The following is a 27,392-nucleotide window of genomic DNA, read 5'->3' on the forward strand; positions in this document are numbered from 1 at the left end:
CGCCTTTTCCTACTTCTTTTTATCCTTTGGAGTTGAGTTCAATTGCTACTTCCTCAAAGCCTTCCCTAAGCTTACCAGATAAGTTAAAATTGTCTAGAAAGGTTCTTATGACACTATGGACCTCTCATTTATAGCATCTTACAGTTGAAATTTTTTATTTATTTATGTGATTATTTGATGATCTACAGTGAAATTCTGATTTATGCTATAGCATGGATGAACCTTGAAAACATTATGCTAAGTGGGAGTCCGTGCACAAAAGGTCACATTTTGTATGATTCCATTTATATGAAATGTCCAGATTAGGCAAAATGTAAAGCTATTTTGTTGTAAAGTATCTTTTTCCTCAAACATTTACTTAATGCTTATTATAAGTAGCATGTGTATATATATGCATACATATACATGCATATACATATATGTGTATATTTACATATACAGTTGACCCTTGAACAACTCGAGGGTTAGGGGTGCCGACCCTCTGGGCAGTCCAAAATCCAAGTATAACTTTACAGTTGGCCCTCTATATCCGACATTCCACATCCACACATTCAGTCAACTGCTGATTGTGTGGTACTGTAGTACGTATTCATTGAAAAAGATGGTTGTATAAGTGGACCCATGCAGTTCAAACCCGTGTTGTTCAAGGGTCAACTATATGTACGTAAACACTTATATGTATTAGAAACACACATGTCAGGCTCTGTTGTAAATATTCAAAATACAAAGTTAATATAATTACTCTTCTCAAGAAGTTTAGAGTCTAGTGGGGGAAGGGAAAAAAGTGTGCTCTAGTATGATAATGATCTAATAAAACAAGAGAGAATACACTTACTGCCTATTAGAAAGTTTAAAGACTTCTTAGAGGAAATGAAGGTTGAGCTGAGTCTTGAAGGTCAGAATAGATGTTTACCCAGATAGTGTTTGCAGTAAGAGAGAATGTTAAAAACTGGAATCATTAGAATCAAAGTATAGGCAGAGGGGAGCCATTATAGGATTAGAAGCTTGGGGATACTTTAGAAACATACTGTTATTCCCAAGTGGGGATAAGGGTTTTATGGGGGATGAATGTGTCTGGGAGTAGTTGGAGTTAGGGAGGATAGAAAGCTGTTACCAGAAATTCAGGCAATGAATAATGAGGACCGGGGGTGGCGGTGGGGGCTGGATGGGATGAAGATAGAATGCCGCGAACATGGTGACTTGGAAACTGATTAACTGGAGGTAAGGAGTGGGAACAACTGAAAAAGACATGAGATTTCTTGCCTAGGAGCTGGTCTGTATTTTATAACATTTGCTTTGGCTGCTTTCTTTGGATTATTTTGTTCAAGAGATATGCCTAGTTTTTATGCACTTACAGTTTTCTTGTATTTCAGGTAGATCTTCTGCGAGCAGGAGAAGTTCCTAAACCTTTCCCAACACATTTTAAAGATTTGTGGGACAACAAGCATGTTAAGATGCCTTGTTCAGAACAAAACTTGTACCCGGTGGAAGATGAGGTAAGAACAAAACTGAACAGAACTGATGTTCTTTTAGTCTCTGAAAGGTATTTTAATACTTGCTGTTTGACTTCTGATTCTGCCATGTAAAAGAACTTGGAATAGTTTCCTCATGTTTTTCTTTTCCTTAAAGAATGGTGAGCGAACTGCAGGGAGCCGGTGGGAGCTCATTCAGACTGCACTTCTCAACAAATTCAGTCGACCCCAAAACCTGAAGGTGTGTTCTTTTGCTATTCTTGTCTCTTACCTGTAGTTCTTAGAGGTGGGCCCTGGTGTCCTCCCTCAGAGACATTTTTTGGTCTTTAATAGACTCAGGTAACAACATCATTTATATGGTAAGTGCTTGCTTCCTGAGGAACTCTCTTTAGAGACATTCTTGGTTTACACTCCATCACTAGGAAATGAGTAGAATTGAGAGTTGTAAATTACTTGCCTGGAGCCACACAGAATAATTTGGAGAACCAGGAATAAGACTTCTGTTTCTTGATTGCCCATCTAGTTTCCTTTGGTCCTGGCTTCTCTTTTATTTTTGTTTTGGAATTATCATACTTCTGAAATGTCTTTAAAAGTAAATCAGGGAAGAATTATGACTTCAGCATTGTTTGCCCGAAGGGAAGCTGAGTTTCCTAATGATTAAAGTATACATTAAGCATTCTACTTTTTATTGCTCTTAATATAGCTTCTAGCAGTTTCATAATTTATTAATCTTATATTTTGGCAATAATTCAATTTTTGATTTAAAAAATATTTCGTTCAAGATTGTAAGGGCAACCATTAGATAGTTTTTTCTAATATTTAAAATATGAGTGAGAGTATATGTTTATTTTTGGCACTATAGCCTTATATAAACTTTTAAAGTTTTTGTAACTATAAACAGATTTTTTTATACTTCTGTGAAAATGGGTTTCATTTTACTTGAGAGACTTAATTTGTTGTGTACAGTTTCTCAGGTTTAATACTGTTTTTTTCATTTATTTATTGTTAACGAGTCCAAGCTCACTCTGCTTGCCTTATGACAGGCAAATAAATCAGGAGACAGGTGTTGAGGCAAGGAATATAACTTTATTCAGAATTATTCGGAAAGCTGGCAGACCAAGAAGATGGCGGACTAACGTCTCCAAAAAAACTATCTTATGGGGGTTTGGGTGTCAGTTTCTTTTATAGAACAGGGAAGGGGAGGAGATGAGGAAGTAAAGTAAAAAGGCCATAAGTTTTGCAAATATCCCCTGGAATGGCCAGCCTTGGGGAGGAGATGTGTTAATTTCTTCTTTCTTGCAGACATTCACAGGTTGACAGGGTCAGGATGCTTCCCTGAACAAAGGCACTTTGATTTGACATTCAGGCAGAGGGGCACAGTTCCCTGAGCCAGCCATTATGGATAGACAGTATCCTTTTAGTGAAAAAAAGCAGCTGGAAAGCAAAGGTTAAAGTAAAAGAAACAGGTAGTCAGATTTGGCTCTTCCTTGTTACATACTTACAAGTTATTCTTAAACTTTCTATACCTTTCCTGTAGCTCCTTTTTTTCCCCTTAGCTCTTTTTTTCCTTAACATGAAAAACAGTGCTAAGTTGTACCATAATATATTTTGAAAATTTTATTTCTTAGGGACAGTGTTTCTCAATCTTGTAATTACTTCTTTTAAATGGGAGGAATTCTCAGGGTCTGCCAGACTTTACTTATTGTTAATATTTTAATTACGTATGTACAAACGTAAAGCTAAATATAAACTCTTTATAGCATCCAGCTTTATCAATTTGATGTTTTTCCGTTTTAAGCATTATGACTCATGATTTGAGTTGTGTTCATTATCACAGTCAAAACAATTTGTAATCAGCATTTCCTTTTTGCACAGATTTTTAAACACTGATCTGAGCCTTAAAATAGTATGCTGAGAAACTTAAAAAAAATACTGTATAAAGAAAACATTCTTTGTTTTGTATTTACTACTTTTTTTTTTTTTTAACCAATCACAAACAGTTGGTGGATGTTGGTAGAGGCAAAGATGGGATCCGTATGCAGAACATCAGCTTGTGAATAAGTATGATGGTGACCACTTTGGTCCAGGTTTTTATGACTTTGGCATTCCTATACTGCAGTGCATCTTAGGATCGCTCTCTCTCTCCACCATTTTTATGTATTTGAAGCACCATCTTTCATTTCTACAGTGTGTTGTTTTTTGGCCTTTGTATTCATTCCCAAACCACAATTATATACTCATAAACACAAGCAGGCCAATCAAGAATACTATCCAGACTCCATTTGAAAAACACTGACTTAGGGCCTTACAAACAGGATTATTTAAGAATTTACATATTTTTTCTTTAAACACAAATGCAGAATAATCATAGTGTTCTAAATTACATTGCTGCTTGCCTCTGTTAGCAATTCCTTAGTGCGCCATGATTACCTTAGGAAGGGGTAATTGCTTTAATCTGAATTTCCCTTTCTTGTTTATTTTATGGTAGATTCAACAGAACAGTAATCCACCGAGATTTTCTTCTGTTTATGGTAATTGTTTCCTTTGCTGAAAGAAGACTATGAGAGGGATGGGGAAACATTAAATTCCTCTTACTGAATATAATAATATTTTTGCTGTTTTTATGCCATTTGATGTTGAATTAAGAGGGATTAGAGATGTTAAAAATGTAAAAAAGGAACAGTGTCCTCAAAAGTTGATCTACACTGTAATATTTCTATGAATAATGTGTCTGGTAATTTGTAAAGAATGGACTTCTTTCTGCTTTAACTCATTGTGCTTATTATGAATTATGAACTGAAAAAAAGTTACTCAGCTAAGAATACTGTATAGAGTAGCATCCAGCTTTTCTGGTGATAGGAGATCTCATGGTGGACTACTTCTAAGACTTGGAAGACTTAAGTAAAAGTAAATATTAGTTAGGAGTTAATGCTAATCACACAACTCCATTAAAGAATTAGAGCATAAATGCTATTTAGAATGTTTTTCCTTACCAACTTTGAGGAATAACTTACATATAAGAAAGTACATCCGTTTAAAGAATGTAATTTGATGAGGTTTGACATTTGCATATACACTTGAAGCCCCCACTACAGTAAAGATACAGAACATTCCTGTCACCCTGCAAAGATTCTTCTTACTCATTTGCGGTCAGTTTCCTCTTTCTGTACTGGCCCCAGGCAGCTATTGATCTGCTTCTTCTTTTTCCTTTTTTTTAAAACTATAGATCGGTTTACATTTTATATGAATGGAATCATGTATTATGTATGCTAGTGTGTCTGGCTTCTTGCACTTAGGTGAAGATCTTTGAGATTCATCCGTGTTGTTGAATGTATCAGTAGCTTTTTCCAGTATAAGCATTGTTTGTCCATTCACCCGTTGATAGACATTGCTATTTTTTTAATAAATTTATTTTTGGCTGCGTTGGGTCTTTGCTGCTGCATGTGGGCTTTCTCTAGTTGCGGCGAGGGGGGGCTATTCTTTCTTGCGGTGTGTGGGCTTCTCATTGCGGTGGCTTCTCATGTTGCACAGCACAGGCTCTAGGTGCACGGGCTTCAGTAGTTGTGGCACGTGGGCTCAGTAGTTGTGGCTCGCAGGCTCTAGAGTGCAGGCTCAGTAATTGTGGTGCATGGGCTTAGTTGCTCTGCGGCATGTGGGATCTTCCCAGACCAGGGCTTGAACCCGTGCCCCCTGCATTGGCAGGCGGATTCTCAACCACTGCACCACCAGGGAAGCCCCGGAACTTGGGTATCTTCTTATTCCAAGTAGATAAAAGACATTTTGTTGGCTCATTATTTAACCTAGCTGCTTGGTAATAATTTATGTGGCATGAAGTATTTTTCAGGAAGCTCTTTGGCAGAGTGTTAATTTTTAAAAACTTCATCAATTCTGAGGAAATTTGGAAGGTTTATAGTAATAATCTAACACAGTATCTTTCAGACTTAATATGCCTTCAGTAAAAAAATTTGGGGGTGTGTATTACAGTCATAAATGTTTTTTTATAAATTCTATGTATTTATTACTTTAGTAATTTAATATATATTATAAAAGATAATCAAAATAGAAATTTTAAAGGATGAGATAAAATATAATTGTAAATAATTGTTCTTTTTGCATAACTAATGGATTGTTGTATGCCTACCCCACTCTGGTAACTAGGAAGTACTGCCTGTTCAGACAGTTGAAAATTACACCAGCAGATGGCGCACTAGTCTAACTTTTTACAAAAATACGTAATTTACATGGACTAATGGGGAAAGATAACCATTTTTATGTAGCTTATAAAAATAGCTAATAGTAAAGGAGAAAAGACCATTTTAGGCTTTAAGCTAATGTTTCTCAGTCTTTTTTTCATTATTGCTCTCTTCCCCAGGGAGCCTTTTTAGATATTTTTTCCCAATTTACTCTCCTAATGAAATCTTAATGCTGATGTGCAGTGTATCTGTACATGTAGTGTGACTCTGTTGAAGACCAAAAGTCACTATAATATTTACTTTTTTTATCCCTAAGATCCAATTTTTGTCCACTTGAATTATATCGCCTCTGTTTAGAGAGCATGTTTTAGACTAATTATGTTTTTCCCCCTGTTACTTGAGCTTTCTAATCTCATTTTTAAGTGAATAATAAATTAGTATGCGCTCTTTTTGTTCATAGTTACTGACATGGAGTAGCTAATGGTAGGAGAAGCTTGCCCAACATTAAGAAATATACTGGAAATAGTTCATAAAGGAGACAGGCTGTTCATAGATAATTCACTTTACTATATCATGACATTTTGTTTATGCTTTTTCCATAGGATGCTATTCTGAAATACAATGTGGCATATTCTAAGAAATGGGACTTTACAGCTTTGGTTGATTTCTGGGATAAGGTAGAAGTATGCTTATTTCTTAAACTATGAAACTAATATGACAGCTCTAATGGAAAAGTTTGAGAAAAATATGCATAATTCTGTCACACTAACACCATTATCATCTTTTATTTTTGTGAGAAATATTTCCTGCTATTTTATATGCAGCTAATTTTGAACTTTGCTTTAGTCTCTCATGATATGCATTTTCTGTTGTATTGTTGTACCATTTTCAGTATTATAAAGTGGCTGCATAGTATTTCATGTCTAGATTTTGATAATTTAATGATTCCCATATTCTCAGACATCTAGGTTGCATAAGTTTTACTCCCTTCTCAATTATACTGTAGTAACATCTTTATATATGTATGTGAATAAATACATGTATATAGTTTCCCAAATTTAATATTGTTTCTTTAGGTGATTCCCAGAAGTTAGGTGGCTAGGTCAAAAGGCACAAAACTTTTATGGCCCTGGATTTATGCTGTAAAATCATTTTTCCTCAGGGGACTGTAGCAGTTTAGTATGCTATCAACAATGGGTAAGAATACCACTTTGATAGTACTGTTAGAAGAATAGGTATCATCCATTTTGAAAAACTGGCAGTATACCTTTAAAAAAAACATTTTATTTTGATATAATGATAGATTCACAAGAAATTGTAAAGAAATGTACAGGGAAGGTCCCATGCACACTTCATCCTATCTTCCCAAATGTTGATTGCTTAAATAAGTATAATACAATATCAAAACTAGAAAACTGACACGAGACCTTATTTAGATTTTACCAGTTATACCTTTACTCATTTGTGTGTGTAGTTATGTAACTGTATCTTCATGTAACCACCACCACAGTCAAGATACAGAACTGTTCCATCACCACAGTGCTCACTGGTGCTGCCCATTATAGCCACACCAACTCCTTCCTAACTTCTGGCAACCACTAATCTGTTATCCCTGTGCATAATTTTGTTACTTCAGAAAGGTTATAGTTTGTAACCTTTTCACATTGCCTTTTGGTTCCTTTTTATTGCAGAGTAGTGTTCTGTGAGATTGATGTATCATAATTTAACTGTAAATGCATTTCAGGACATTTGAGTTGTTTCTAGTTTTTAACTGTTAGAACTAAAGCTGCTGTGAACTTTCATATACAGTTTTTTGCATAAACATAAGTTTTTATTTCTCTGGGGTACATCCCCAAGAGTACGATTGTTGAATTGTTTGATAAATGTATTTTTAGTCTTAGAAGAAACTGCCAGTATACTTTTGCTAGGTAAGTAAGCCTTCCCAAAGAGATACTTTCATATACAACCTGTTTAAAAGTTTTTTTATCATTTGATTTTTCTGCCCACAGTTTAATTATCCATGTTATATATGCTTCATTTACTAATACTAGAAACTGAAAGTAACTTTTGAAATGGAAACATTTTGAGTTGAAATATTTTCAGTATTACACAACTTTAACTTACCTAATAGAGAATAATTATTGAACTTTAAACATGTCCTATGTTTTTTTTTAATTGTGGCCTTTCCCTCTCTGGTCTTTTTTTCAGATAAATAACTGTGAGATAAATAAGACAATAATTATTATTCCTATCGTAAATGAGCAGTTATGATTTAGAAATGAACTTTCTTGGCCAAAGTGACATAGCTTGTCCCTGGTAGGACAGTGTAACCCAATCAGTGTTCTTTCCACTATTGCCTGCGATCACAGTCTGATGTCCCTCTGCACACACCCTCCCCTCCTACTTGCTGCTCATTTTCTCTGTAATTAGAGACTGATATGCCCCCTTCCTCCACTTTTCTGTATTGAAGGTCTGTCTCCCAAGACTAACATCTTCCTGTCTACTCCCTCCAAAATGAGATGTCACCTTTCTTTGAATTTCCATGACAAATTTTAAAATTTATCTTGTGGCACTCCCTCTCTTTGCTTTGCTTTATTCTAGATGAAATGTTGACATCCACTGGTATGTCAAAAGTTTCTTGGGGCAGAGACTGTATCTTTCTTAGCTTTGTGTTTCGTGTAGCATCTATACAATGTCTTATTTATCGTGTGTGCTCTGTAAGTAGTTGCGGACTGGATTTCAACAGGAGATCAGGCAGTCATATTGGTTTTCATGGTTACCAAGGTCATGAGAATATTATCTAGAAGTAACGGTTTGAGTTAATAAAAACTGATGTTTCTGATTCCTTCTCCCACTCCCTGCCCACACACACAACACATCTAAATTAGACTCTTCCTTCTCTGAGCATTTTTAGCTAGTGATGTTCCAGTGTTCTTGTTACTTCATTTCCTGTGACATTACTGAAGATCAGTCTGTCCTCTAGGATTGCTGGTGGTAATCCAGAAGAAAGTGGTTGTTTAATTACGTGGTCAGGAATCAAACATTAAGATTATTGTGAACCCTTATTTTTGAGTTACAAATAAGGAAGAACCTGAAAATGTGAAAATGAAATTGACAGTGTTATGAATAACACCACCACTCCCTTTTTTCCAGTAGTGTTTTGATTATTTCACAAAGTATCCGTGAGGCAGCATGATATAAGCAGTGGCTCTCAGATTTATTGTGTATCTGAATCCTGGAGGGCTTATTAAAAAGGTAGCTGCCTACCATTCTCTCCAAGTTTTCTGATTCAGTGGGTCTGGGATGAGACCTGAGAGTTTGCATTTCTAATAGTTTACTAGGTGGTGCTGCTATTGCTTCAGGGACCGTGCCTTGAGAACTGCTGGTGGATAAAAGAGCGTAGAATTAGAAATGACTATTTTGTTTCTTAGTCTCAAAGCTTTGTAACTTTGGCTAAGCCACATGACCTCAGCATTAGTTTCCTCATTTGTGAAATTGACAAAATAACCACTTTATGCATCTTGATGACATGTTTTAAAGATCTATCTAATTAATGTATCTGAAATCACTTTTAAAATTCTGGAATGATAATCAATATGTTGTTACTTTCTTACCTCTGTAAACAGTTTGTTTTGCCTCTTTTCAAAAAAAGTTTTTGTCATTAACATATCTGAATTGTAGATATGTTGTAAAAGTATAAGAAGTAAGACAATAAAAATTACTTGTACTTTGGCTACCCCCAAACAATCACCTGAAACAACAATCTGTTTCAGGGCTTTGTATTCTCTTCTGGTTAATTTGTCTATTACTGCAATAGTGCCACAATGTCTTAATGGCTATGGCTTCATAATAATTCTTGATATCTGGTAAAACGAGCCTCTCCTCATCAGTCTTCTTTCTCACAAGTATACTGGCTATTCTTTATTCTTTCACGTAAATTTTAGAATCAGCCTGTTGGGGTCCATAAAAATCCTGTTGGACTCTTGAGTAGAATTGCATTAAATATGCAGATAAATTGGAAAAGATTTTACATCTACATAATACTATATATTCCTCTCCATAAGGATGGTATGGGTCTTCATTTATTTAGGGTTTTCTTAGATTAGATAAGACCTTGTATTCCAATATTTCTTTTGCTTGCTGTCATGAAAGCCCTCATCATCTATTTCTCCATAGTATAACATGAGCTATGCCCCATAATTATACATTTCTGTATATTGTCTTAATTCAATGTCTGCTCAATTGCTCAATTACTCTTAGGTTCCCTGGCGTTTACCCCATTTGTGTTTGGTTGCTGGCAGAGCCAAGGTGCACCCACTATCTTGGCCCTTGCCATATGCTTTAGGGAAAGAGGTGAGATTTGAGCATAAAAGCACTTTGTCCCTTGCCTGATAGGAGCTGTTGGGAAGTTCTTTAGCTTTTCTGAGCCTCAGTTTTCTTCCCATAAAATGGGATTAACAAAAGCTACCTTGGAATATGATGTTCCGATAATTAGTGGCTTCTTGTGGTTCTTTCTCTCAAGACTCCAAACAGGAGGGAACAGGAGCAACCCAGACAGGCCTTGTTCCATCTGTCCATCAGCAGTCGCCGTAGGGCAAGAGCTGGAGGGAAGGTGTATTAGTCAGGGAAACAGCACCAATGGGAGAGAGATACATCTATATATCTATATGTATATATCTATATATCTATCATATATATATATATATATATATATATATATATATATATATATGTGAGGGAGAGAGAGAGGAAGATTTTAAGGAGTTGGTTCACACAGTTATGGGGGCTGGCAAGTCTAGCATCTGCAGGGTGGGCTGGCAGACTGGAGACCCAGGGATGAGCTGATGCTGCAGATGATGTCCAGAGGCAGCCTGCTGGCAGAATTCTCTCTTGCTGAGGTAGGTCAGCCTTTCATTCTGTCCAGGCCTTCAACTGATTGGATGAGGCCCATCCACCTTATGGAGGGCGTTCTGCCTTACTAAGAGTCTGTTGATTTAAATGTAAATCTCATCCAAAAACATCCTCACAGAAACACCCAGGATAATGTCTCATCAAATATCTGGCCACTGTGGCCCAGCCAGGTTGAAACAAAATGAACCATCACACAGGGGCTTTGGAAATCTCTTTCTTGTAGCACTTCTCCCTCTTCTTCTGTAATTACATTGTATGAACATACGTAAACATCAGGAAGATTTGCAATGTGCCTCCACGTCCATTCCACAGAGATAGGATTCTAGAGTGGTTAGGAGCACAGATAGGGGTCCACATGGCCTGGGTTTGGATCCTGGGTGGGTAACCTGAGGCATCCTCTCAGTGCATCAGTTTCCCCATTGGGAAATGGGGGTAAATAGTACATTTCCCTCACAGAGTTGTAGTGAGGGTTAAATGATGTAATGTATGCAAAGCATAGATCAGTGCCTGACACCTGGCCATTTTTATCACTCACCTTCTAGAGTTAATACATTTAAACATCATGATACGATATGTTTCTGCCAAAAATTTTAATGAAAAATACTATATATAGTTAAAACCTCCTTTGTTTCTCTCTGCAAGTTCTTTTCCCTTTCTCCTTCATTGAAGGCAGCATTGTCCTAAGTGTGGCATCTGATTTGGCAGTTATTTTTTTTTTCTACATTTTAACTACATATCTATTAACAAGAGATAGCAGTGTTTTCTGCATTTCAAATGATGGAATATGGTATCATAGTGTACATAATATTCTGTAACTTGCTTTATTTTTACTCAGCAGTATGTTGTTGGGATCTAACGATTCTGAATATATACAGAATTGTCTCATTTTAATACTGATTAGATTCCTTGTATGAATAGCTTACCTTCCTGTGCCAGTACTGCTGGATGTTGGGGAGTTTCTAATGTTTTGCTGTCATAAGCAGTGCTGTGATGGACACAGCCTATGGCTGTCTTTGTGCCCTTGTGATAGGCTGCAGGATAGGGCAGGCATGTTGGAGGTTCCCTGGGTATCGACAAAGAACTCTCCAAGATAGTTAGTTGTACTTTATTTTTCACACCCTGGCCAATGCTTGGTTGATATTGTCAGGCTTTAAAATCTTTGCCTGTCAGATGGCTTTTTTTTTTAATTAAAAAAAATTTTTTTAACGTCTTTATTGGAGTAAAATTGCTTTACAATGGTGTGTTAGTTTCTGCTTTATAACAAAGTGAATCAGCTATACATATATACATATATCCCCATATCTCCTCCCTCTTGCGTCTCCCTCCCACCCTCCCTATCCCATCCCTCTAGGTGGTCACAAAGCACCCAGCTGATCTCCCTGTGCTATGCAGCTGCTTCCCACTAGCTATCCATTTTACATTTGGTAGTATATATTGACCACTCTCTCACTTTGTCCCTGTTTACCCTTCCCCCTCCCCATGTCCTCAAGTCCATTCTCTATGTCTGGTGGTGTCTTGCGAAGCACAGAAGTTTTTAATTTTGATGAAGCCTAAATTAATTTTTTCTGTTTTTGGTGTCATATCTAAGAAGCTAATCCAAGGTTGCAAACATTTACTCCTGTGTTTTCTTCTAAGAATTTTATGGTTTTAGCTCTTACTTTTAGGTTCATGACTTATTTTGAATTGATTTTTGTATATGGTATGAATTAGGGGTCAAGTTTTATTTTTTTGCTTGTGAATAGCCATTTTGTGTTAATTTTCACATACGATGTGAGATAGAGGTCTGATTTCATTATTTTTCATGTGGATGGATATCTGGTTGTCCCAGCACCATTTGTGGAAAAGACTTCTATCCCTATTGAATTGTCTTGGCACCCTGCAAAAACCAATTGACCATACATGTGAGGGTTTATTTCTGGCCTCTCAATTCTATTCCACTGCTCTATATGTCTGTCTTTATGCCACTTCCACACAATCTTGACTACTGTAGCTTTGTAATAAGTTTTAAATTGGAAAATATGAGTCCTCCAGCTTTGTTCTTTTTCTAATTTGTTTTGGCAGTTTTGGATCTTTTGTGCTTTCATGTGAATTTTAGGGTCAGCTTATTTCTGAAAAAAGTTAGCTGTGAAGGGTAATTTCTATAATCATATTAATAGAATCATACTAATTCTGCATCTTGAGGCAGGACCAGTCAATTTCAGGGTTACCTTATTGTGCTTTTGAACCATATGATGTTTAAAGGTAGGCATAAAATAATGGAAGCCTTATGGCTATGTCAGAATATCTTTGTATCTAGATGTCTTTCACTCTTAAAGAGATGTAATTTTTGATGCAATGAAAAGTTGACCAAACTGATAAAATCTTTGTCACTTAAGTTATAGTATATAGATGGTCTATTTGCGTTTTGTAATTTTCGTGCCTTAAACTAGTTACAGTTGTTAATTTGGGTAGGTACATTTGATACCTTGTGATGGCAGTAAAACATGCCTTTGGTTAAAATACCCATCACCTTGCTGTGAGGTAAAGTAGTCGATTTTTCCTCTCTTCTTAATCACTGTACTCAGACAGGACCTTGTTTCCCTTTTATCTGGTGACCTTGCCCAGAAACATTCCTGTAAGAGTAATATATAGCAAGTTTTAGTGTGTTTAGTGTAGATCATAAATATGAGGTGATTACCAAGGTGCTGATGATAGTTTTACAGTTCTCTAGAGAGAGGAGTCATTGCATTTTTGACCTTCTGATTTTTATTTACTTTGTAAACATACGGGAGGGTTGGGGGAGTCCTCACAATTGTACCAAATATTCATTTCTTATTGTTTTCTTCAAGTTTTTGTCTCTCTCTCTCTATTTTTTATAGTTATATCTAGATATAAAAGTATATTTAAAATATTTTATGATATATTATAAAGCTGTGTTACATAGCTTTATCATTGTTAGTCTTAATGGTTGCATAATATTCCATCAAATGATACGTCATTTGCTTAGCCATTCCAGTGTTAGAGATTTAAGGAAGTCTCTTTGTGTAAAGCATGTCTAGAGATTTAAGAGTGTTTGTCCCTGTGACTGTCTGTTGTTTGTGCATTGTCAATGTACTTAACAGTAGACCTTGGATATTTAATACAGTTGTGTGATTTTCTGTCCTTCAAACCTCCAAAGGTATTAATATAGAACTTTACCATGTCACAGCCCACAGGGATAACTTTGCCCAGGATTACAGGAGTTATTGAGAAGTAAGTATTAGATACATATGTGGTGGGATTGGAGGAGTAAAAACAGATCTTTAGTGCAAGGGAAGCAGTTGTTTGGCTAGGTTTTAAATTATAAGTGAATTCTATTTGCTTTGCATTGTCTGTGTCCACATTTTGGAGTAAGAATGCTTCTTTTAAAAGGGCTCTTAAATGTTGCTTATTTAACAGTATTTGGGAATTCTTTACTTAAATGTCACACCCAGCTCTGAGTAACTTGTTTTGCTAAAGAAAAAAATGAAGTTTAAATTTAACATCATATCAATTTTAATATTTTACAGTTAAGTTGATTTTGGGGCTGTTAACAGTTATCTCCTTAAAACCTTGCTTTGGCTGGTTCTGTGAGTAATAGGTTTTGTAACCCATACTACTTTAGAACAGGAGGTGTTAATATCAACATTTAGTGTGGTTCCATGTTACAGTCATTACCTAAATGCTAGTATTGAGAGCAAGAAGTAAGAGACCCAGAATCCTGGTAATCCTTTGAGCATCCTTATTTAGGATAAAAGCAAGGAGTACTGCCTGAGCTTTTTAAAAAATTTTTTCAGAGACCAGCAAAGATCACAGAAATCAACCTGTTATTTTGTAATTCATAGTTAAATATTTAGGTGCTACTGAGTTGAAATGGCCGTTATTTAGTGTTTTTTGCATCTTGAATGCTAATATTAGTTTTCCTCCCTGCCAGCTGTTGGAAGTGCTAGGAACAAATAATCTGTGTTTTATGGCCCTCCTGGGTGGTGTTCCACAAAATTAAATTCAAACACTTCTATAATTCGTATTCTAACTGAATCGATATACTTACTGCTGACATTTTTCACAGGAAAGTTTAACAGAATGTCCTATATATTAAGAAAGTTTCTCTATTAATACATTTTAGACATATTTTAAATACTTCCCTCTTACAACAACTGTGGCACTATTTCTTTTCATTCTCAGTGAATTAACTTGTGAAATTTACATAGCACATTATGGCCATAGTGATGGAAGAGGGGTGTAGGGATGGCGTATGTTAAGAGCGGTTACTTCTGTTTCTGTGATCCTGGCTTCTATTTCTGGACTTGGATGCTAGTTAAAAAATGGATGTTTGCCTTATAATTATTCATTAGGCCATCCATATATATTTTGTGTACTTTTTGAACATATATTTCACAATAAATGTAATTGTCAATTCAAAATAAAGAACTTTAAATTCTAAAATTGGTTTGTATAGTGAACTTTTTCAGTAAATGGAATAGTTGTTGAAAGGAAGCCTAAGGTTTTTGGTGACTATTTCATCTTCCTTTCCATGTTTAGTTTTATGTCTGGAATAGAAAAGATAGGAATGAGTAGGTCTCTTATTTCCTCACTTATGTTAGTTAGTTTATGCATAAAGGCTTCCATAAATACCAAAATCAGGTATTTTGTTGTTGTTTTATTTTTACATCTGTGATTGCTAAAAGTGGAGAGTGAGAGATAGGAATACAGGAATGGGAGGTCATTTAAAATAAAAAAATGGAAAAGTTTAAACTTTAAAGTGCAAAGGTTTTATTGTTGTGGTTAGGCTAGAAATATATTCCTCTTTGGAAGCCACTATTTTTTTTTTTAATAAATACAGCATGAAGTTTTTACCTCAGGTCATACGTACACAGTAAATTCTTTATGGCAACTCGGTAATTGTGCATCTCTTGCCTTTGCTGTAGTTATTAAAATATTGAGTATGTATTGTCCTGTCTGCTCGTGTCCTATGACTTGTCAGAGAAAGGTTGTGTAAAGCCTCTTTTCCTGTAAATGAGGATGTGTAAATCTATCAATAATGAACTTGCATTCTTGCTTATGTACTACTTAATTTTAAAAGGTAAATAGGTGTCGTATTGAGTTTTGAAGGATGTGCACTAAGTGGAGCAAACTATTATGCCTAAGTCATCTTTTCCTTCAGAGTTCTTTTTGTGTAGTTTTACATTTAACAAACAGGTATATCAGAATTCGTTGTCCCAAAAATTGAGACGTGTGCTGTTATAGCCATGTTTAACTAAAATGACATTTTTGAACTCATGTGACCATGAGAAACCTTAAAAATTATCATTATTGACAGAACAACAATAGAAACTCAGGGAAAACAAATATAAGCTTGTATTAAAATGGATTACCGAGAAAGTTATCTCACATATATAAAGTAATGGCTAGATGGAATTGTTTTGACTTATATCTTTATTATGGGATAAAAAGTTAAAATATAATATATTGAAATTATTAGGCAAAAATCATAGTGTAAGTCACCTGTCATTAAGTAGCATAAAATGCAATAGTTGTATGTTTATGCATCACTTGGGCGTCGTATGTGCATTCATAGGTAAGTGGTGTCTTTCAGACTTCCTGGCTTTCCGGTGCGTGCCATAGTATTATGGGCAGCTTATCTAATAATAACTATATCGAATGTACTTAGTACTTTTTTGTATGTTAAAATATTTTTTAAATTTATTTTATTTTCTTTTTGGCTGCACTAGGTCTTCGTTGCTGTATCTGGGCTTTTCTCTAGTTGAGGCAAGCGGGGGCTACTCTTTGCTGCAGTGCACTGGCTTCTCACTGCAGTAGCTTCTCTTGTTGCGGAGCACAGGCTCTAGGTGTGCAGACTCTAGGTGCTCTTAACCACAGTGGTTAAGAATCTGCCTGCCAATGTAGGGGACACGGGTTCGGTCCCTGGTCCGGGAAGATCCCACATGCCGCGGAGCAACTAAGCCTGTGCGCCACAACTACTGAGCCTGCGCTCTAGAGCAGGCAAGCCACAACTACTGAGCCACGTGCCACAGCTACTGAAGTCCTCGTGCACCACAGAAGAAGAAACCCGCATACCACAATGAAGAGTAGCTCCTGCTTGCAGCAACTAGAGAAAGCCCATGTGCAATAACGAAGACCCAACACAGCCAAAAAATATGTATACACACATATATATAAGAAAAAAATTTTAGAACAAAAATATTAGAGGATTTTTTTCTTTTTTCTCTCTCCATTCCCTTACCCCTACCCCCACCCCACCCCCCATCACCACAATCTCTATAAATGTTTCATGGAACATTAGTGTTTTTTAGACTAGTTTTGGAAAAGCTGAGGTAAGGCAACATGTTGTTAACCACTGTTTCAAATCAGAACAAATGTCATTAACCAATAACCAGTAAAAATTGTGGGCTTTCACAATAGCCTTTTTTTTTTTTAATAGTGCAGAAGTTAAGTTTCTGAATGTATATAAACACATTACTCCCTAGCTTCCAGTTCCAAGTGGAATTCTTCATAACGAATCTATTTCTGGACCTTTCTTCAAAACTTAAACGATTTAAAGTATCCTTGTTAGTTTTGTCATAAAGAGCCTGTAGCAAATTCCTAATCAAATGAAAGCAGCCTTGAATGTTTCACAAGACTACAGCTAATGTCTTTATTCCTCTAGCTTTCGAACCTCTGATTTGGAGTTCAGTGGAAATTTAACCTTTTTGGACTTCTTCCCTTAGTGACTCACAGTCTCTAGAATCAATAAGGTCTGCATTGCTTTTACAGCTTGACTTGATTTAATTCATGAGAACTGCAGGAGCCAAAAGAAAGTTAATCAGAGTCAGCAAAATATTAAATTTTATATTTGTGTGAAATATGTGGACTTCCTCCTTGGTTTGGTTAATGTATCCTTTGGGTTGGAGCATATGTTGAGGGTCTCATTCATGATTTATTTTAAATAGTGCACCTCTCATAGAATTAATTGCTCCAATTGGAACTAGGCACCTTGCTTTATACTTGCTGAGGTATAATGGATAATTAGTCTCAGTTGAGCCCTCTATGCACTAGATCATTGATGAAATTAGAGTTGTTATTATGTGTTTGTGAAACACTGTGTTGTATTTATGTGTGTGGAGGACAAGGAGGATGGAAATTATAGACATCCAAAAGTGAAAATTTATTTAGTAGAATTCCTCCTGTATTCTAATAATGAAATTAATCTAGTACATTAATGTCCTGTAACTCCAACCCTACCTACTCTGTTCAAATAGCTATGGAAGCCGTTACTTTTAAATGTTGCTGTGTCATTGATTTCATTATCTAGAAATCTACTCTGTTGGAGGGGTGATAATAATTTCATGTTGTAATCTCTCCTGTGATTTTTATCTCTGTCAACTAGCTCTGAGCTGTTTTCTTTTTTTTAATACAATTTGACACCATGCCTTGATTTATAAATCCTGTTAGATTACTTCTCAGATTATTTACTCATCTTATGCTCCTAGTCATTAAAAATAAATTCTGTATTCCTTTTGGTTAAGCTCCTCGTAACACTTTTATCCACATGTAAGATCTCATATTTAACACTAGAAGGATTTTCGTAGTATATATTACCTGAAGATAAAAATAGTAAGAGGAAATAAAAACAATATAAATCTGTTTTTCAAATTTATATACTGTTTTCATGTGTAGCCTGTATAAACAGTGCAGTAAACTTGGTAGTAAAGACTAAATAGGTCCATTGAATAGGTCCATTGTCCTCGTGATGCAGGGAGTGGTACACCATTAGTGCCATGGTAGCCGAGTGGTGGCTGCATCTTAGAGGACTGAGCCAATAGCTCTTTCCACATTTTACTTTTGGTGCTCATTGTGAAAAATACTCATCCATTATTTATTGCTATGGTAATGACAAGTAATGATTAACTGCACGGGGCAGTCAGATTCTAAGCTGTCAGAGCAATTATTCTTTACAGTGTTAAAGAAGTTTTTAGTAAGCCGAGTGGCATAGTACCTTGTTGCCTCAGTTGCTCTTTGATTACATGAAAAGCACTACAAAAACATTTTCTGCAAGAAGAACCATTTCCAGCATAGTGAAATATAGAATATTTTCAAATGCACTCCCAAGCTATGCTATTGGTCTAATCTGCCTTAGCCCTGGGAAGCCCAGCTTAGATATAAACAAGGTGTCTTAATCCATTCAGGCTGTTTTAACAGAATAGACTGGGTGGTTGATTTATTTCTCACAGTTCTGGACACTGGCAAGTTCAAGATCAAGGTGTTGGCAGATTCAGTGTCTGGTGAGGACCTGCTTCCTGATTCATAGATGGCTGTCTTCTTGCTGGGTCCTCACAAGGTGGAAGGAGCAAGAAAGCTCTCTGAGGTCTTTTTTATAAGGGCACTAAATCCCATTTAAGATGGCCTCACCTTCATGACCTAATCACCCCAAGGTCCCACCTCCAAATACTACCACATTGGAGGAATAGGTTTCAGCATACGAATTTTGGGGGGACAAAACATTCTATCTATAGAACCAGAGCATCTTCTTCCATTGGGAGTGGAATTTAAAAGTACTTACTGTCACAGCACACTGGGTTGAGCAGCCGTATAAATAGCCTCTTTCCCCATGGTTGACTTTTGGCTCCTTTTTTAACCCTTTCCTTTTTCCTGGCCGACTGCTTAAGCTGCAGACCATTTTATCTTCACGTCACATGCAAACCCTTATCCATTCCAGGCTTAACCCTGTCTCCTCCTGGACTTACCCCTTCTACAAAGTTCACCTTGTAGATAATCTGCTCAGTGTTTGATGCGACATCCTACTTGGTTATCTGTGGTAGAGACAGTGGTGGTGCTTATTATTGACATCTTTACTATGTACTAAGTACAGTGTAAGCAGTATATTTTATCCCATTTGATTCTCACAAATACCCCATTATGTAGACACTGTATTTTACAAATAAACAACTAAAAATTCAAGGCTTAGAGAGTTTAAGTAGTTTGTTCAAGTGATGAAGCCAGGATTTCAACCCAGGTGCCACTCATTCCAGAGTCTTAGGTCTTAACGACTATAATCTGTTGTGGTAGTTCTCATCCGTGAGTTATTCTGCTTCCCAGGGGACCTTTGGCAAGGTCTGGAGACATTTTAGATTCTCACAACTGGGGGAGAGGTGCTACTGGCTTCTGGTGAGTAGAGGGCATGGATGCCACTAAACATCCTATGATGAACAGGATGACACTCGTGGTGACAAAGAATTATGCAACCCAAAAGGTCAGTAGTGCCTAGATCAGGTAACCCTGCTCTTCTGCAGTGGTTCTCGAGGTTTGGTCCCTGATCCAGCAGCATCACCTGGGAACTTGTTAGAAATGTAAATTCTCCTGCCCTACCCTGAACCTTGCAAATTAGAAACTCTCTGGGGGTGAGGCCCAGCCATCTTTGCTTTAACAATCCCCTAGCTAATTCTGATAGATGTGAAAGTTTGAGAACTGCTCTACTGTACCATCTTTCTCAAACCTCTCCTTGAAGAGTGCCTGTTCCCTCAACTTTTTACCTTGGCTAAAGGAGCTTTTCCTATTGGCAGTTTTTCCTTCTCAAGTAGAACTTGCTGGAATGAAGAGGAGGAGTTGTTTTTCTCCTCAGCCCCCACTGTTGATTCGTGTCCATTGTTGAATTGTTTGGCCATGACCTAGATCTGTGAAAACCCAGGCTGATACCTGTAGAGCTGGGCTGAGGTGTGTCTCCTCTTATCTGTGCCCTGTGGTGCATGCCATCAGAGCTAGCCTTTGACTTAGCACCTAGAGAGGAACCGAGTCAGTCAAACATACTGCCCAAACATTAGGTCAGCTGGAAATGATTCAGTTAAGGGACAGAATTGTCCTAGAAACCAATTAACTAAATCTAGGGAGGCCTGAAAAGGTCAAAGATTTGAATTATAAGTAGAAAGAAGAGGAGCCTGGGAAAAATCCTCTTAAAAAAAGGCGGCTTTAGTGGCCTATGGCCTTAGATCTGGCATCATTAAAAGCACTGACTTAGGGAGGGTACCTACCAACGTCCAGTAGCCTTTGTTCAGTTGATAATCATGTTGATGACCTATGAACTAGTCTGACTCAGACCTATATGTGAGACTCTCTACTGTATTAACCTATGATCACAAATTGGATCTGGTTATGCCCTGGGCCAGTTCCTTCTCTAACATCATTAACTCTGCATTTCTTTCCTACCATAGCCTCCTAGTTTTCTACTCACTTATTCCTATAGCACTTGCTGTTTTTAAGGCTACTGCTTCCATCCCTTTTCTTTTGGGCCACTGTTTTCCAGGTTGTGTTGTTCTAATACTTTTAAATAAAGGGTTGAATGGTCAAGTTAGTTTGCTACACGTTATGTCCTCCTACTGGGAATAGTTCTGAGGAGTCTTATAGTGAAGAAATCTGCTTAGTTTTGGTTAACTAAACATTTTCCCCAAACTTATTTATAAACAAAGCCTCCTTCTATGTAACGGCGTATGATTTCCCTCGTAGGTAATGTCCCATGGAACACACCTTGCAAAACAGTTGTAATCTATTGGCCTTTTCCTGCCTTCCTATCTTTTCCTGCCCAGCCTGGTACCTGCACATTTGACCCTTGAACAACATGGGTTTGAACTGCGTGGGTCACTGATACGTGTGTTTTTTTCAATAGTAAGTACTACAGTGCTGCGCGATCAACAGTTGGTAGAATCTGAAGGAGTTAGCGGTGGGGGCTGAGGAGAATAACAGCTCCTCCTCTTCATTCTAACAGGTTCTACTTGAGAAGGAAGACCTGCCGAGAGGAAAAACTCCTTCAGGCAAGGTAAAAAGTTGAGGGACAGGTACTATTCCAGAACCATGGATATGGGGGAACCGTGGATACACAGGGCCAAGTATAAATTATATGCAGGTTTTCGTCTGTGCGGAGGGTCTGTGCCTCTACCTCCTGTGTTGTTCAAGGGTCAACTGTAGCCTACCTTTTAAATCTAGTTACTCCTTGGCACTTAACATAGTGCCAAGAGCTTTAAATACCACTTAATGCTGGGCACACTCAAATCTTTATCTTAAGCTCCTTCTCTCTGTCAGCTTCTTATATTAAGACATAATAAATTTACTTCCTAAACACTTCTTGAGGCTCACCTCTATTTCTGTTATACTTGTCTAATCCATGCTGTCATCATGACTCAGATGGTATATTGCAGCAGTCATCCAGCTGACCCCCATGTTCAGTGGCGCTCCCTTCAAATCCATCCTTCATGCTCCTCACCCACAGTGAGCTATCTGAAGCATATATCTTCAAACCCTATGTGGCACCTCATCTATTTTCAGTTCTGTTGGATGATGTTTATGGTATTCCCTGGCCTTGCCTCTACCCATTTCTCCAGCATCACTTGATACTGAGCTTCTCCATAACTGATATTCTAATGACTGAATTCCTAAAGGTTCTCTGGCATGCTGTTGGCTTGTTCTTAATCCATCCTTCCAGACTTAGCTCAGTCTTTATCTCCTCTGGGAACTCTTTTCTGTCCTCCCAGCCTCTACTAAAGACTCCACTCTGTGCTCACAGTAGTACCTGTGCCTGCCTCCATGCGCTTGCCACATAATGCATGATCTTTCTATAAAATGTCTGCATCCTTCATGAGGCTGAACCTCTCCAGGGCATCTTAGTGTTTTCTAGCTTATGGCTGGTGCTCAGTAAGTGTTTCTTGAACTAACTTCAGTATACTTAAGGAGAGTAGATCAGCACACAGAAATGTGGGTCTTAAGCCACAGCCTCTTACTGAAAGATTTAGGAATTATTTGTGTAAAGTGACAGTTGACCATTTGAGATTGGCAGTTGGTAGAGAGAAAAGATGAGGCGTGTACACATGACCCTTATGTCTGTTTATATGGCATTTTTACCCTAAAAAGTAGTACGTTTCTGGAGGACAGAGACCTCGCTTTGCGCTGTTTACCTTTATTTATTTAAACACAGTGCGCATATTGAGCACTGTGCTTATTCCTCACAGTGCTCAATATGACATCCTGGGCAAAGTGGACACTCAATACGTGCTTGAACTAAATGTCAACATACTACTAACGATATGCCTAACTTGAGTTAAGTATAGAGTAGAGGCTGGATCAATTGGGCTGTTCTCTGTCTTGGATTTCTGAGCTTAGCTAATTCACAGTTCAGGGGCTCGTTTACCTTTTTATTTTCTCTATGAGAAAAGAATGAATGCCCCAGATGATAAATTGAACCTGAGCTCGTAATCCGTTTTATTTGATGTAGCTAACTGGTGTACCAGTCGTCACATGTCTTCAGTTTTTATAGGCTATAAAGCCAAAAATTATTTCAAAAGGGATATTTTAGCATTTTCAAACTCATCTGTATTTTCAAATGAATTGCAGTTACCAAAAAGTAATCCAATGCAATGGAATAAAATTAGGTGCATTTAAGAATCCCCAAACAAAATGGTGCAGGTCCAATTATATGTATTTGCACCATCCAGCTGTACATGTGTCTGGGAACCTTTGGCTCTTCCTTGGATTGCTCTGGAGACTATTTCTATTTCATTGGAGTGGAGTAAAGAGTAGGACTAGATTTGTGTTGTCCAAACAAGAAGCCAATAGCGATATGTGGCTATTTACATGGAAATTAATTAAAATGAAATAAAATTTGAAATGCAGCTGCTCAGTCACACGGGCCACATTTCACATGCTCAGTCAACACATGTGGCTGGTGGCTACCGTCTTGGACAGTGTAGAAAGTTCTGTTCTGCCCTGGATGAGATCATCTCTAAGGTTTCTTCTGCATCTGATATCTTGCTAGTCTTGCTACCTAGGAGCTGGTACTGGTCAGATCTCCTCACAGGGAACTTCAGAGATTTCCCAACATTCTTTGATCACATTTTGAATTTTTTCTAGATTGGATGTTACCTGTAATAATTGAGTTGCTGAGTAGAACTTGGTCAATTTCTTAAAAAGATATTTTCATTGTAATGGTATTTGTGGATTTTTTTTCCCCCTCCCAAAAGTCTGCCACCAGGGGGTGCCCTCAAACCTTTTGGGAAATATGTTTGTTTCAGCCTTATTAATAAGAGTGAAGTTTGGACTATAATATTGACTATTCATACTGGATAATTTAAGAATTAAATTAAGAATTAAGTGTTATAATATGTAGGTATGCACATTACTTGATTCGCATGGCAAATTACTTTCCTAGTGGTGTGAGTGCGAGAAGCTGTCATTGAACTATCTTAAAAATTAGGTAAAAGTAAAAATAAGTAATTTTAAAGTATTTCTTACAGTTCAAAAATATTTTTATTAAATTTAAAACTGTTAACTATAGTAAAAGAATGAAGTTATTGTTCACTTATATTTCTCAGACAAATTAAGTCCATTTTGCTTCTAGGACAAGAAAACTTCCATTAACCATTAGCTATTTCTCTGAAATCTTGTCATGCTGAGTTTGATTGCCTGTCTATAAAAGATGGATAATAGTCTGACTATATGGTATTGAAAATATCTGTTGGCTTGTGTGTAATAGCATTGTGGTTTGGTGCTGTTTGCTAGAGTGATTGATGGTTATGGCCATGTAGTCATACAGTAATAGGAGTGAGAGATGAGAAAGACCTATCAGAGCATCTTGTGCTAGTCTGAGATCATTCCCTAAAGAATAATCATTTACCATGACGGTATTGAGAAGTAAATTCTTCTAGGAGACAGAGGATAATAAGGGTGTGTTATTATGTTTTATCCTTCTAAGGCAAAAATAATTTGTGCGTTTTATTATTAGCATGAAAAAGATAATGATTACTGTTTAGAGAAGAGCTTCCTTCATGTGTCATAAACCTACACAATTTTGTTCTTCATGTTTAATCTAATGAAATTTGTATAGGAAATAGTGTGACTGGTTTTGATTAGAGGCATATTTTGTTTCAAGAACTGGATGATGGTATTCTTCCTAAAGTGTTTGTGTTCCAAAATTAGTTGTCGCTTATTTGGGTTTTGGAGTATATGATGGTGAAATTTCCATACCCATCTACAAAAGTCTGTGAATTTTAAGCCACTAATGGCTTGTTTCCTGAAGTGAGAAACTAGTTCATAGTTCTGTCCTGAGAAACAGAACAAGGATTGGGAGAGTGGAAGTGGAGTTGAGGTAACCTGCCGAAGGGCTCTTTCTCACTTCATCGTTACTTCCTCTTCCCTTTACTGGCTAATAAGAGTTTGGCTATGGGATTGGAGGTTAAGAATCTCTTTGATTCTAGAGACACTGCTTTGGGAAAGATCCCAATGTTCTCCTTACTTGCTGCAAGTAATAATAAATCCTTCATTCCCCTGGGCGGGGGAAGAAAAGAATAAAAGGAGATTCTAATGCTTGGCACTCTTTTACTCCTGCTGGCGCCCATTGATGGGGAGAAAAAGTAAGTGTATAGCAACCTGATTTATCCCATATTAAACAACTGTTAATTTAATGACAAATACAGATTATTTCTAGTGTAAGTTACAGGACAAATACTTCAAAGGATCTTTTGTATTATCCTTAAAACAGATCATTTCAAGTGCTTCTAGTGAGTTGTGATCTTCATCAGTGCTTCTCAGGTTTGAGTCATAGCATTTTGAAAATTACTTAGGAAGCTCTTAATAGCTATTTGAAGAGAAAACCAAACCAAGGGACAATAGAGAGACAGGGTGGCTTCTCAGCACATCACCTTGCCTCGCCACCATATTCATTTTGTACCTCTTTTGTTGCCATAATATAAAATTTTTGGAAGTCTTATTTAAGTCCAGAAATTAGTTCACTAATTTGTGAAATGTGCCTTCTTAAATATGAAAATATTAGACTGGCTATTTCCTGAAAACCAATTGGACTTTATTAAAATTTGGAGAACATTTTTATTAAAGCCATAATTGTCATGGGTGATACACATGAGAGATCACCCTGTGGTTGGCTTGTCAGACTTGCATGAGCTTTCAGAAATTAAGGGGAATGAGTGAGTTCGTTTTCTTGTAAGCTGTCACATTCTTCTCTTCAAAGTGTCAGCCTGAATTGTGCACAAGTAAATGTTAGAAACATTCACCTTCTCCAGTTGATTTTTTTATCCTTACATAACTTAGTGCTATAATTATTTTTTTCCTCTAATGTTTAATTTTTGTAGTCTAAAAACATGTCTGAAGAAGAGGTGGGTCTGAAAGATCTTAATAATTCTGACTTATGTTCTTTCTTTTTAATCTTTGTAATATGAACCTGTCTCTCGAACTTGGGAAACTCTGGAGGTAGTTCCAGTAAGTTTTTTAGGTGTATTATAGAAAACTCAGTTCATATGCAGTTTAATTTACTAAAAAAAAAAAAAAAAAACCTCTTGAGGGAGATTCTGATAGGCAGTAGAGAGAAGGAAGAGGGAGAGCTTGGTAAAATTACCTAGCTGTGGTAGAAAGTGTCAGTTAATTTAACAAATATTTTTATTGAGAACATTACATTTGAGTATGTTTTAGCATAGTGAATCAATGTCAATCTTGTATGAAAGGAACTTCTAGTAAACTCTAGAATGCATGTCCATAAATAACTACAACATAAAGCAGGAAGTCTTAAGTGTCTTGTGAAAAAACAGACAATTAAATTATAAGAGGAAGAGTTACCTTCTAGTTGGTGCGTCCATTTAAATAGACTTTGAAGCAGTGTATTGTTTGAGTAAGACATTAAAAGGTTAGGTAAGTTTTAGAGTAGGAAAGATATTCCAGGCGTAGCACAGATTGTATTTGTGGAAGCACAGGTAGGAGCTAGAGAAGAGTAAATTGCTGAAATGTCTAGTATGTAAAATGCACAGAAGGTAGTTTGAGAGACAGAGAGAGCCCTAAGTAAGACTAGATAAGCATCTAGGGCCAGGTAGCTTGATTATTAATTGAAGGATTTGTACTGTACTGAAAAGGCAAGGAAAAGCCATTGAAAGCTTTCAGGTGGAACAGGGACACACCAGGGTATACTTGGGCTAAAACTGAAGGTGGGCTAGCGGCAGGGCAACAGTTAGATTACTGTAGTAATCTTGGTGAGACTGGATGAGGGGCTGAGTCAGGGTAGTTTAGTAGTGATTAAGAGGAGGTAATGAATATGTGACGCCGCTGGATCAGTCAGTAGGACTGGCAGTTAATTGACATGGGGGGTGTTGAAAGAAAGAGGAGGCTCCAGAAAGGGCATAAATTACTGGCCCAGTAGATAATAATACTTTGCATTTATATATGGGGCTTTAGAATTCATAAAACATGGTTATGGCTGAGCATTCATAACTCTGTAAGGTAAACAGAGTTCGAATTATCCTTATCATTCCATTCCAGTTTCTTGGCCAAGTGATCCGTTCTCTAAAATACCCTTCCTTGTGAACCTGGGAAGAAAAGTCCTGGCATCTAGTCCCGATGTATGGCCATTAAGTTTGAATGTGGGAAATTGGCTTTACATTCTTTGAGCTTCAGTTTCTCCAGATGTCCTTCTACTTTCTGTTTTGCAGGGATGCTTGCAGGATAAAATGTAATTTAAAAATTTTCATCAACTCTATTCAGCAAATTATAACCAGTACTAAATATTATGCTTGGTACTAGAATACAAGATGTATAAAATACAATCCTTGCTTTTGCAGTGTCACAGATTAGAGAAGGAGAGGAGAAGAACATGTAAATAAATAATTATAATAAACCATAATAAGTGCTGTACTACAGGTATGTGCATGTGACTATAGGGTCACATGAGGAAGAAGGAATTAGGAAAGTCAAGGGAGGCTTCACAAGGAGATGTGAACTTAGTCTTGACACATAATTAGTGGTTTAACTGTAGTAAAAGGTTAAACAAGGCAGAGGGTAC

General features: G+C 36.9%; 1 protein-coding gene across 1 annotated transcript in view; it reads left to right on the forward strand.

The window, feature by feature from the left end:
* Nucleotides 1–27,392, forward strand: part of PARG (poly(ADP-ribose) glycohydrolase) — a 111,613-nt gene that overhangs the window by 12,810 nt on the left and 71,411 nt on the right. Inside the window, exons 5-7 of the mRNA XM_065894065.1 lie at nt 1,374–1,496; nt 1,630–1,713; nt 6,268–6,342. Of these exons, the coding sequence (XP_065750137.1) occupies nt 1,374–1,496; nt 1,630–1,713; nt 6,268–6,342 (282 nt within the window). The remainder of the gene's footprint in view (nt 1–1,373; nt 1,497–1,629; nt 1,714–6,267; nt 6,343–27,392) is intronic.

Source organism: Phocoena phocoena, chromosome 16 (assembly GCF_963924675.1).
Source record: "Phocoena phocoena chromosome 16, mPhoPho1.1, whole genome shotgun sequence".
NCBI lineage: Eukaryota > Metazoa > Chordata > Mammalia > Artiodactyla > Phocoenidae > Phocoena > Phocoena phocoena.